This window comes from Tachysurus vachellii, chromosome 26 (assembly GCF_030014155.1).
Source record: "Tachysurus vachellii isolate PV-2020 chromosome 26, HZAU_Pvac_v1, whole genome shotgun sequence".
Classification (NCBI taxonomy): domain Eukaryota; kingdom Metazoa; phylum Chordata; class Actinopteri; order Siluriformes; family Bagridae; genus Tachysurus; species Tachysurus vachellii.
In genome coordinates this window covers 6,879,302-6,893,064 of record NC_083485.1, presented here as the reverse complement: position 1 = coordinate 6,893,064, position 13,763 = coordinate 6,879,302, and the positions used below count along the sequence as shown (strand labels likewise).

Here is a 13,763-nt window from a genome sequence, read left to right as displayed (position 1 = left end):
TTAGACATTGAACATGTAAATATATAACCAACAACTTTCAACAATCTTCCTCATTGTTTTTTTTTTCATTCATTTTCATTCAAGAGTTTCAATACCTAGAAGGATGGGGTGGGCTACCCAAAACCTTCAACCGAGTGTGGGGATTATTCTGCCCCATTGACCAATCGGTGCTTCTCTCTAATTACAAGCAAAGTCCTTTAGATACCCGGGAGGAGTTCTAATCCGGGAAGGGTACCGACTGGTACATGGAGAGGTCGGTTGGGAACCCAACTGAACTTCTGCCGTGCTGGATGAATCTTCAAAGTGCGGAGATGCCTGTATCTCCGCCGAGTCAGGTAGGTCAGATGTCACAGGAGCTATAGGAGTTGGTGAGAGATGGAACCTGTTTCTCCTTAAGGTACCTCTGGGTGTCTCTATAAGGTAAGACCTGGGAGAGCCAGCGGTAGACAAAACAGTGCCCTTTTCCGAAGTGTCTTTGGCCCACACATGTTCACCCGGACGCAAGAACGTCATGTCACGTGCTTTGTGTCTTTGGTTGAAACATTGTTTCTGTTTCAGTCTGTACATCAGTTCTTTCTGTTTTAGCTTTTCCAAATCTGCAGTCTCTGGAATGAGCTGAGATGGAATCACAGGAACTCGCGTTCGGAGCTTTCTTCCCATTAGGAGCTAGGCAGGACTGTAACCGTTGGCGAGAGGGGCCGCTCGGTAAGCCATAAGTGCAAGGTAGGGGTCCGCAGACTTCTTAAGGAGGTTCAGGATGGTCCTTACAGCTCGCTCCGCCTCCCCGTTACTCTGCAGAAAGCGAGGACTTGAAGTCACATGGTCAAAACCCCAGCCCCGTGCGAAGGCCCGGAAACCCTCAGAAGCAAACTGTGGCCCGTTGTCCGAGCGCACCACCTCAGGAATTCCATGACGTGTGAAGATGGATTCAATCTGTGCTGTGTTCAATCACAGCTTCTGCTGATGTTGAGGACAGTTTGGAAACTTCAAAAACCTAGAAAAGTAGTCCACAATGACCAAGTAGTGCTTGTTGTCTTTCTGGAACAAATCTGCTCCCACCATAGACCAAGGCCTCGTTGGGAATTCAGTAGGCATCAATGTCTCCTTAAAGTTAATTTTTTCCCGAGCACACGTGTCACAGTTCTCAATCATTTTTGTAAGGTCTTTGCTGAGACCCGGCCACCAAACTGACTGCTTAGCTCTTTCTCTGCACTTAGTTATGCCCAGATGCCTCTCATGCAACTTTCCCAGGATATCAGCTCGGAGCAATTTCGGAATGACAATCCTGAGTCCATTCAATAAGAGCCCATCATGCACACAAAGGGACCCTGAGAAAGCCATGTAAGGCTGGATAGTTTGGTCAACCGAGAACTTACTTGGCCAACCTTCCTCACAGTACTTCTTTAGCTGCTGGAGTATAAAATCTTTCTCTTGGTGCTCCCGGATCTCTTTGAGCCTCATTTCAGTAGCTGGAAGGCTCGCCATTACAGAGTCAGCATACAGGTCAATATCCTTTTCAGAAAGCCCTTCTGCTGTACTATTTATGGGAGCTCTAGACAACACAACTGCTGTCGCGATGTTTTTGCCAGCTACATGTGATATGGTGTATGAAAACCTCAGAAGACGCATGCAAAGATGCTGAATGCGTGGAGGGAGTTCGTCCAACGTCTTGGAGCCAAGCAGAGGAACAAGAGGTTTATGATCGGTTTCAATGTGGAAACTCTTGTCAGGACCCTGCCTGGACTTTGGCCATGTGCCTTTTGTTTATGTTTTCATGTTCACGTGTCTGCCCTGCCCTTGTCTTTTCTGCCCCGCCTCTGCACACCTGTCCCTTGTGTATAATGATTATTTGTATTATTTAATTGAGCCGCGTTGCTTCGTGCAGCGCGGAATCCTATTGTCTCCTGTCGTCGTCACGTCTGTGTCCTGTTTCGTGTTTCTTTAATTTATTAAATCCCCGTTTTTGTTAAGCTGTCCTGCGTTTGGGTCTGCTTTTATCCCGCGTTCGCTGACAACTCTTCCGAATGAGAAACTCTGCAAACCGCTCACACGCCCATGTGGAGGCCAATGCCTCCTTCTCTATTTGTGCATAACGTTGCTCTGTGTTACTGAGAGCCTTGGAAGCATATGTCACAGGTTTACATACATTGTCTGCTTGCTTCTGGAGGAGAACAGCACCTAGTCCATATGAAGAAGCATCTGCAGAAACAACTGTATCCTTATTCGGATCATACAGCGCCAAACCTGGTGGTGTTGTCAGTTCCTCTTTGATTTTCTCGAAGGCTTCTTGCTGATGCGACCCCCAAACCCACATGTTGGACTTTTTCAGTAAGTCTCTGAGTGGCTGCGTTTTCGCTGCCAAATGTGGTAAGAATTTACAGAGGTGGTTTACCATTCCCAAGAACCGCCTTACTTCACTGACATTACATGGCTGTCTCATTGCTTTTACTGCTTCCAGCTTATCTGGATCTGCGCTTACCCCAGATGCCTCAACGATCTGTCCAAGGAACTTGATTTTTTCCTTTGAAAACTCACATTTCTCATTGAGTGCGACTCCGGCTTCCTGAAGCTTTGAGAGCACCCTTCTCAGCCTCTCATCATGTTCGCTCTGTGATGATCCCCAGACGAGCACGTCATCCATTTGACAAACAACACCTTCCAGTCTCTCAAGAATCCTGGACATGCGCTTTTGGAAATGCTCCAGTGCAGAAGAGATTCCAAAGCATAAACAGTTATAGCAGTAACGGCCAAATGGGGTTATAAATGTGGTGAGCAAAGAGGATTCCTTCGAAAGTGGAATCTGCCAAAACCCTGCATTGGCATCAAGTTTGGAAAACACTTTGGCTCCTGCAAGTTGTCCTAATGTGCTTTCTATTGAAGGGAGAGGGTGTTTTTCTCTCATAACCGATTTGTTCAATTCCGTGAGATCTGTGCAAATTCTCACTTTACCTGTACTCTTCGGCACCACAACCATGGGAGAACACCATTCAGTTGGCTCCTCCACCTTTGAAATTACACCCTGCTGTTCCATACGCCTCAATTCTTCCTTCACCTTTGGTAAGAGAGGGAGGGAAATGCGTCTTGGAGTCGATATGGAGAAAGGTATTGCGCCTGGTTTCAGCACAAAGCTGTACTCACCGTCCATTTTGCCTAAGCCATTGAAGAGTTGTGGAAACCCCTTTTCTACCCTTTCTTTAGAAGTTAAGCTGACAACATCCGTGCGATGAAATTTTTGGACCTCCACTGAGACAAGGCTGACTCTGTGAGAATCCTGAGACATCTACAGATCTACCGGCTCCAGTTGGACTCTGTGATACTTGTATATTTGTAACCACACCATCTAGTGTCACCCATATGAGGATGGGTTCCCCTTGAGTCTGGTTCCTCTCAAGGTTTCTTCCTTTACCAATCTAAGGGAGTTTTTCCTTGCCACTGCTGCCTGAGCCACCTCAGACTTGCTCAGTGGGGACAAATACATATACACACATACATACATTCATACATGCATACATACATACACACTGTGAACTATATATATCTTGAAATTCTATTATATTAATTCTTTATACTACTCCTTATGTTTATCTTTTGTTCTATGTTTATGTTCTGTAAAGCTGCTTTGTGACAATGTCCATTGTAAAAAGCGCTATACAAATAAATTTGAATTGAATTGAATTGAATTGAACATCAAGCCTAGCTACTAGTTGAAGTGCAGTTACTGCTGGTCTGCCCAACAAAGGCATGTACAACCCATCCACCACATAGATTTCCTGAGTCGTATGTTTGTTATGCTTGCTAAGGGTTGCTGAGAATTTCCCTTTTACCTTCAGTGATGTTCCACCTGGTCCCTGAAGGACTCTCCTGGGAGGTTTCAGTTTTTGGAACTGGCCCTGGTTGTACAGTGTAACTGGGACTGCTGTTACATCAGCCCCCGTGTCAATTTTGAACATCGTCTTGAGATTTTTATCTCAGTCATCCAGGGGCTTCCTGATGTCCGTGAACCAAGAAATGCAATGTCCTCCATTGTATCTGAAGTTAGCGTTGCTATATTCACCTCATGTACTGTCTTTGACTTACATGCTCTAGCATAATGTCTCTTCTTATGACAGAGGTGACATATTGCATCTCTTGACTTCTTGCATCTTATGACTTCTTAACAGAACTTTTATTCTTCCTCTCCCACAGTACCGTAACACACCCAATATAGGTTCCTAGGCATACTATATGCCTCATAACATTACCGTAAGTAACATAATACTACAAATATACTTCAGCAAAGTAAACTGTGTGATATATTTACATTTACATTTACAGCATTTGGCAGACGCCCTTATCCAGAGCGACTTACAAAAGTGCTTAAGTCTCTATCATTGAATGCATGAACTCAGGTTCACTAGGCTACAGACTTAAGATACCTAAATTTGTCTAAATCACTGTTAATTTTTTTATTATTTATTTATTTATTTATTTATTTATTTATTTATTTATTTATTTATTTATTATACACGTACAACAAACAGGGAAGAAAGTGCTAGTTGAATGCATAGTCCACCAATTTTCTGCTTTTTTACCAAAGAAACCCACACTTCACTATTAAACCCATTTGCAAAATACTTGCTTTGATAACATCCAAAGCTGTTCTGAGCAATGGTGGTATGCAAGTAGACAATTAAATAAGTGGAAATGATATTACTCAAACATAAAACTCAATTTAAAACTAATAAAACTCAAATTATTGTAAAACAAAAATGTAATCTACCCACAATTTTATAAGAATATTACTAGCAATAGACACAGATAAACAAAATTAAAATGAAAATAGATGTACTATAAATGTAATATAAATGTACTATAATGACATTTTACATACAGTACATACATACTGTACAGTACATACATATACATATGTATATATATATATATATATATATATATATATATATATATATATATGGTCAGAATGATAATAAAAGCCTCTTGACTTGAAAAAATTTGCTCCAGCTGTGTCCTTACAATGCAGAACTAAATAAAAAAAACAAAGAAAATAAAAGAAAACAGTACAATATATTGGCTATGAGCAAGACTATGAGCAGGACTATGAAAAGCAAAGTGAAAACACAAAAGCAAGAGAAACGTAAAGCAAAAGGTAAAGGGAAGTGTCCAGTGAGACATCTGACAAGGTCATTTGACAAGGACATGCAGGAGCCGGTGGGTTAAGTGTTCAATTCCTGATTTCAGAATAACCATTACATTTTTACCCTTTTTAAAAAAGAATTTTTTTACAGTTTATTAGCAAAATTGTGAAAATGCAACAAAGATTCTAGGACTTGTTTGATCAAAAAGTAAGTTGATCATATTGTGCAAATCATCACACATTTTACACAGATAGAGCTACAGGTTTTAAAAGGCAAATTGTTTGAGTGACTCTAATTTTTTAAAGAATTGTATATATTTTTCAAGAGCTTGTTTTTAATGTCCTAAACAAGAATATCACTCTCTAGTGGTCATTTTTAGTGAGAATGCATGAGGGGGTCCCTACCATTCAAGTTTCATGACTATTCACATACCCATGTATTCCTAATTCAAAACTATACAATGACTATAGAGTGCCTAATTAAAAAACATATCCTGATGTCAGTTCACTGGGTATCATCAGTTTAAAAACATTGTTGGGAACTATTTATTATATAATTTATATATCATATACTATGTGTTATTTATCTGATATTACCAATACCTGAATGTATTATAAAATTTGATTTACCCTATAGTTTGTGAAGCGGTAAGCACACATGTAAGGAAGTACACACAGATTTACCATATCTTTTCTGGATCTGAAACAATTGGCTGCTCGATTAAGTTGTATTTGTTAAATTTAGCTAGGGGGAATCTGTCACAAAACTGCACATCATATCTAGAACTTTATACTGAAATAAATTGTAAATATATATGTGGCTATGACTTCATTGCTTCAATTACTATGAATTCTTTTCTGTTTTTATGTATTACATACAAGAAATGTAAGAAATACTGAAAAGTGTGATAGTGTAATTCACACTTTCCTAGGCAGTAAAAAAGTATAGTGTTTATAGTATTATAGTATATATATCTAGTATATATATGTGTCAAGTCTGGAATGCTTTTGTTGAGACCCAAAGAATATTTTTGGAGTCTGTGGGTTTTCCCCTTTAGAACTAATGTGACCTCTGCACCTGATGACCAATCTGAGCCAGTTGCCCTGTTCCAATTTTGGATCTGTGACTCACTGGTGTGCTGACAGTCGTTTAATTATAGACATCACAACATGACTGTAGGAGAGTAACGAGAGAGGAACATAGGAGAGAATTAGATAGGAGGGGATAGTATAATAACGTGGTTATATTTATATATCAGTAACAGGAACAGATTTGTTTTCTACACAGAGGCTATCCGACAGACACAGACACAGAAGTCCTAGTAACAGATACAGCTTTGGCTAAGAGGAGAAAGTTTAATTTAAGAAACCTCTACAGGACAGTGGCAAGAGTGCTCTAATACTTCCAAAACTAACCAAGTATATATAGAAGAACAAAATTCCTCACCGGTTGGACATTTGCTTCAAGAAAGTTTCAAATCTTCTCCTGTTGACAACGGTAAGCCTCAACCAAAGTGGAAATGTGGTCATTGACAGAGAGTAAAGGAATGTATTTGGAAATGTCTGGATAGCAGATACATTGACCCCAGTACGCAGTTTGTGCAGCCTGCAGTCAGGAACGCTCTCTCAAAGGACACTTATCTACTAAAGACCCGCACCAAATTATTGACTAGCTTAATCCTGTCTGAATTCATAGATTCTCCCAACATGTCACAATGTCTGGTCAGTCCAAGAGAGAATAACTGTGTGCTTCTTGAGACCAATGACATTTCATTCACATCTCAACAAGAGGACAATAATATAAAAAGCGACAAAGGAAAAAGAGACAATATGAATGAGAAAATAAAGAGGAAAACATCTCAATCTGTACAAATCTTGAATGTGCCAGGGAACCATGACTGCAGTTTGGGCAAAAGTGAGGAAAAAGAAGTATGTTTTACTACAGGTGGATCGTGTATAAATCAGAAGGACTACTCAAGTTGTTCACAAGAGACAACTGCATCTGACCCTGGAGCTGTTAAAGATCTCACTAATTCAGATGAAGTTCTGGTCCAGTTAAAATTTGAGGAAGGCTTCATTAATCGGTCAAGTGCATTCCACTCAGGCTTGAATCAAAACAGTGCCTTGACTGATCATGAAATAATCACGCTCAAACACGGAAAAGAGACATCAAAATTTATGGAAAACTACACAATGAACACATCACCTGGGTATGTAGATGAGTTGAGTGATGAAGTTACATTGGAAACTCACATAGTCCCTAATATAATCCTACAAGAAAGCAATAGTTCTCCATTGCAAAAATTATCTAGTGACTTTAGTGTACAGTCACAAGTAGGAGCAGGAGAGGTACCCAAGAAAAGAAGACTTGAGTCAAATAAAGAAGTTAATTACAGCAACACAGGTAAGACCTATCTTTAACAAAAAAAATACTCGCAGAGAATTGTACATATGTTTGGAAAAAATCAGGTGTGCCTTCATTACAAAGCTTTAAATTTCCCTAGGTAACATATGAGTAACTCATTAGAGTTTATTTCTTTTCCAGATAATGCTGATGAAAGAGTGATAATTACAGCTCCCTTGAAACAAGACCCTTCCACTGCTGTCATTACACCACCAGCACAAATTCACATATTACCTGTAGCTGAAACTAAGATACAGAACATGATCTCAGATAGCTTGGTTAGAGATACCCCAAAGCAACAATCAGCTAAAAGCAAAGGACCACCACCACCGGTTCCAAAGAAACCAAAAAATCCTTTTGGTAAAGATGTTAACCATGCAGTAGACAAGCCTCTGCCATATTCTGAGCTTCTGCAGAAAAACATCAAAATGGGAAGAAGAGAGTCAGCATTAAACTATGTCTCTGAGGACTTTGACAAGTTGCCTACAGATCTTGACATGTCTTTTTGTTCAGACACATTAGACTTACCATCATATATGTACATCACACGGGGGGTTGTTACCAGTTTTCAGCCTAAAGTAGATATTCCTACAATTTTTCCAAATTTAGATGAAATAAGACATGTATTAGAAAAAAAGGCAAAAATTAAAGGCCCTCCACCACCAGTACCAAAGAAGCCACTAAATCCATTTGTTGCCAGTGAGAGAGACAATATCTTACCAATCAGTGTCTCAATTTTTAAAGACACAGCAGGCATTTTAACATATGAAAGTTCTGACTACAAACCATATATTTGCAGAACTGTGCATGATGAGGATAAAAAAGCAATCTTTGCTACAGACAGAGACAATTTTCCAGTTACTTATAGCAACTCCGATACTTTGGATGACAATGTTTTTTTCAGACCAGAACTTATTAGACAAGACAGGACACATAAAAGCAGCAGTGCTAATGCTGAAAACGATAACATTAAAATATTGGAAATGAGCAAAACGTCTGACGTCAAAAAGCCTTTTTCTTGTCAAATGGAAAAGAGACTGTCCCCAAAGAAAGGTAAGTAAACTCTCTAGACTTTTTGACTAATAAAAAGTGTGTTATAGGGAATCCTTGCTGTCTATCATTATTTAAAAGTTTTTAATTAAAGTAACTGCTCTATCATAGAGAACACAAAGCCAGAGTAATAAATAAACAGATATAAATGCAAATATATAAATAAAAAACATACTAAAATACTAATTTACTTTTAAATTGTATACTGAAAAGATTTATATTTAAGTCAAGTTTCTCTCAAGTTTTCTTCCTCTAAAATTTAGTCCTTGTTATTGTCACCTCTTTAACATTCACCTTCATCAGCAATTGGTTATTGTTCTTTCTACATTAAGGATCACATGATATTCCAACTCACACAACTTGTTTTGTTCTCTGAACTCCCAATGTTGATTGAGATGAAATTAATGTTTATAAATCAAAGGTATGTTGATATCATTATATCAATATAAGAGCCTGGGGTTTTTAGTGAAAATTTTGAGGACATGCTTCATTTAATCACTATTCAGAAGCTCCAGGCTTATCACAGTTGAGGAATGCTTCAGATCCTTGTCATCTGCTGATCTTCATCAGCTTTCTCATCCTCAGGGACCACCTTGATTGTAATCAAGGCCTTCTTCCCTCAGGTGTCCTCTCTTGCCACTCTTTGATGAGATTGACATGGCAGACTTTTCTCTCATTCCTCTTATCTGTGTGGTGTACTTGTATGTGACTGGCCCCATCTTCCTGAGGATTGTGGTCTTTGCCATATCATCGACATGTTTTCCCACAAAGGATGGCATTAGCAGCAGCACCTTCTGTCCAGGCAGGTACTCACAGTCCCAAGCATACTGGTCATAGCATAGTTCATGTGTTTTATGGGCTTTCTCAAGGTTGACTCGAGGATGCCTTGCTCTGCAGACGATGGGGGTGCCTCCCAGCTCTTCTTCAGCAGGTCCAGTGGCCCTTGAACTGGCCAGCCATACAGCAGCTTGAACTGTAAAACTCTAGGGGACACAAGTGCACTGATTATCTTAGCAGCAATAAATAGGCTTAGAGAAAAAGCTTCAGTGTACTGGATTGCATAGTTACATATGACCAATGTTTATTTGTTTCCAGCATCCCTTCTCTTTTGAGGTCCAACGATAGTCATGGCAATCCTCCTGTAGGGTGTGGAGATCACTGAGAATGGATACAGTGGTGCTCTGGCTGACCTGCAAACAACATTAGTTTTCTGGCAGACAGGGAATGTGGATTTGAGTACATTGAGGGCCAATTCAAAATGAGAACTGATCCTGTGGTATATTTTCTGGTGTACTAGGTGCCCTGACCAGGGAATGGTATGTGTAAGGTGCAAAATTAGAGATCTACACCATTCAGACACCACAAGATATTTAAATATCTTTGAAACATAGAAAGCAGGGGCGTAGATTACGCGGGGGACGCGGGGGACATGTCCCCCGCACTTTTTATAAGAAGTAAATTCGTCCCCCGCACTTTTTTAGTGGAGAGTTGTGTTCACCACATGTTGAGGTTTTAATGGAGCAATGTATATAAATGCAGAGTGATTTAAAATTCAAAGAGACAAGAAAGTTTAAGATAGTCTATACATGACGATCACGGCAATCAGTCACTCACTTGTCACGTCATCATCACGCGCCCCAGTACTGTAGCTCGAGTCGCACCCGCGGTCCAGCATTCGGTTACAATGAGCTCAAAGCGGCAAAAAACGCTTCACTCCTTTTTTATAAAAATGTCAAGCAGTGTAAGTTGGCATATGGTATCAGAATTGTGTTGCACAATGTTTAGTAACTCTGTCTGTTGCTCTTGTTGAATAATTAGCAAGTTTTAATTTAAAGGATTATAAGGAAAAATAGCTGCTTTGACAAACGTTATATAAACTCTTTTATAACGTCTTTTGTTTTAACAAGTGTGTTATCAAAACCCTTCAAATAAGAATAAAGATAATGTTGAACTGAGATTTTACAGCATGTTTAACTGCCAATTCTACATAATATCAAGTATGTGTCACTGTATGTACACGACAGAGACAAAGACGACGAATAGTGACATTAAAGATGTCATTTTAATAATAAGGAGCAGGTAAATCACACATACACACAACGTAGTAAAGACGATAACTGACAATGAGTGAAGACAGTGGTGATGAGTATAAATAGAGTCCAGGTGAACAGACAGATGAAGACGGGAAACAAACATGGTGGATGACGGGGTGCAAAGGATGATGGGTAATGTAGTCCAGTGAATGAGGGTAGATCACAGGGGAAACGTTACAGTATGCTGATAGGTACGATCTTTATTTAATGGGCTGCTCTTTCATTATTGCACTAATTTTATGTTTTTATGTGTTGTCAAGAATGAGCAAGAAACAGACAGCATAGGTTTGTCAGGGCAGATTCAGGATGTCACACAAGAAGCTTTACAGGTGAGAACATGTGGCTTTTAAGGGTACTGTCCTAGTGGCAAGCTGTTCTATTTCTTTCTTATAAGAAAAGATTTTCTTATAAGATTTCTTTATAATCATATATAATCATAACGCATATAAAGCATGATTTAAAAAATCATGATTAAAAATAAAATCTGTCATTTACACAAGGGTTAACTGAAAAAAAAAACCGACAACACTAGACATTTCGTCCCCCCCACTTTTTAAATGATGGCTACGCCCCTGATAGAAAGCACCATTTTTCAAGTGTCAGGCTTGGACATTAGGAACGTTAGGAGGCGTTCCGGCTTTGTGTTACCATGTCTTTGTTTATGTGTTGTTTTTAATTGCTTGTTTTCCAGGTTTACTTACCTGATCCTAGTGTGTCTAAATTCCTTTCCTATTTATCTCCACCCCGTTGCATGGTGTTCTTGTCTCTGTTCTGTCTTTGTTTTATTGTTGTTACATTTTGTCTTTTGTGATCAGTTGGTGTCTTCAGTGTTTGTATACAAGTTTTCCTTCACAATTGGTGTTCCAGGTTATTTTGCTAATAAATCGTGTCTGTTTTGGCTATCCCCACATTTGGGTCTGGATTTTGTTCCTGTGGGGGCACTTGTTTTCTGACAGAAGGACTACACCATTAAGACCCAGTGGGTTAACACCAAAGCTTACCTGACCCTATGGTGTTTGGGCCATTTTTCCCCTCTACATTTCCCGCCACCTTTTGTTGAGGACGTTTGTTTCTTTATTTGGGATTTCCTTTTTCAGTTTCCAGCATCACTCTGCATCAGATTCGGTGGGGGATGCCACTCTGATTATTGCTTGCCCAGTCTCACTTCCCGGCTGCAGAGGATAGAGACCAGCTTCATCTTTTTTTTCAGTGCACATGCCCTCCCTTCGCTTCTTTTCCATGGGGGATACCATGCTACTTCCTGTTTTTCCCATAAGGGACAAGGGATGTCAAGGACTGAAGTAAGTGTTTCCCCTTTGGGTTGTAGATGATTGACTGAAATTCTGACAATAAGTCTCTGCAGAGATACTGAATTTCTATAACATAGAATCTCCTGCAGGTCACCATAGAAAACAGCTCTCTGCTTATCTATAGCAATGTATGTCTCCAGCAACTTTCTGGTAAATACTTGCACCAACTGTCCTTGCTAGATGGCTCTCGCGCATGGTAAAAAGATTTTTCAGATATGCAGCTACAGGAGTCAAAATAGCTTGTCTTATAATTTTATAACTTTAGTTAGTTTCAAACATAGCCTACCTTTGTACCTCTTTTTTCCTAGTTATGATATACAGAGTTCACGGCTGCAATTTCTGTAACTCTCAATGAGACTTCTGCATACAGTATATCACCTTGATACCGCTCACCAAAATGCCTTGATAGTCGATATTTTATTGTACCCTGTACAGATTCAGGACACAATGTGCCAGATGCAGCAAAGCAGCCTCAGAACATAACCAAGCCTCCTCCATGTTTCACAATAGATACAGTTTTCTTTTCTTTGTATGCTACATTTTGGTGTCTGTGAACATAGAGCTGATCATATAGCCTTGCTATAAAACTGATCATATAGCCTTGCTATAAAACTCCATTTATATCTCATCTGTCCAGAGGACATTCTCCCAGAAGCTTTGTGGTGTGTCAATATGCATTTTGTCAAATTCCAGTCTCACTTTTTTTTATGATTTTCTTTCAACAGATGAGTCCTCCTTGATCTTCTTCCATTAAGTTCACTTTGGCTCAAATAGTGACAGATGGTGAAATCTGAGATTGATGTGCCTTAACCTTGGAGTTCACCTCTTATTTTCACAATCTTTTTTGAAGTTGTTCTGGGCTCTTTGGTTACCACTCGTATTATCTGTCTCTTCACTCTGTCATCAATTTTCTTCTTGCGGCCAAGTCCAAGGAGGTTGGGTCTGTGGACCTTAAATCTCTGAATAATATGTTCAGCTGTAGTCACAGGAGCATCAAGCTGCTTGGAAATGGTCTTATAGCCTTTACCTTTAACATGCTTATCTACAATTTTCCTTCTAATCTCCTGAGAAAGCTCTCTCCCTAGCTTTCTGTGATTCATTTTCAGTGTGGTGCACACCATTATACCAAACAGCACAGAGACTTTTTTTCACAATTTAAATAGCCAGACTGACTGATTACAAGTCTGAAGACATGTGTTTTTTAAATGCTTTTTTTTAAAACTACAATTCCTTGGTAATATCTAATTCCTTTTTTAACTGACATTTTTGTTAGTTATTTCTTTAATGGAAGGGTACCAACACTTTTGTCCATGAGAGTAGGTGAAGATAGTGTTGCTTTGAGGAATTTTAGAACTTAAAATAAGAAAAATTCAAAGAAGGGATTTTATTTTATTAGGGCACAGCAGATTATTACTGGTGCAGGTGACACAATAAAAAGGTCTAGGTCTAACAGACTCTCGGTTGATTTAGGCATTGCTATTGGCTTTGGTGTTCTTCAGTGCTGTAAAAACTCTCTGATACCTTCATAGTTCATAAAGGAAGCCCTTTGTTGGATTTCCAGGAAGTCTCTAATCAGAGCCACCATTTCACTCTCTGGGGTGGTCATGTCTGACATGTGCTAAGGGGAGCTAGCTTTGGAGTGGGCTCCAGTCTCTTCCTTCTTCTTGTCCAGCATGTCCCAGCCTATATCCTCCTGCACAGTCTTCTTCTGTGATCATAGACCCTTACTGGTTAATTTCCCAATAGACACTGTCTTGATTTTCAGCTCATCA

The 13,763-nt window shown here is 39.5% G+C and overlaps 1 protein-coding gene across 2 annotated transcripts in view; it reads left to right on the top strand.

Moving 5' to 3' along the window:
- The first annotated feature begins 6,428 nt into the window (after positions 1–6,428).
- The window catches only part of coro1cb (coronin, actin binding protein, 1Cb), a 31,380-nt gene continuing 24,045 nt past the window's right edge, over positions 6,429–13,763 (top strand). For both annotated transcript variants that reach the window (XM_060863229.1, XM_060863228.1), the window contains exons 1-2: positions 6,429–7,538; positions 7,680–8,591. In XM_060863229.1, coding sequence (XP_060719212.1) covers positions 6,842–7,538; positions 7,680–8,591 — 1,609 coding nt within the window. In that variant the 5' untranslated portion in view covers positions 6,429–6,841. The remainder of the gene's footprint in view (positions 7,539–7,679; positions 8,592–13,763) is intronic.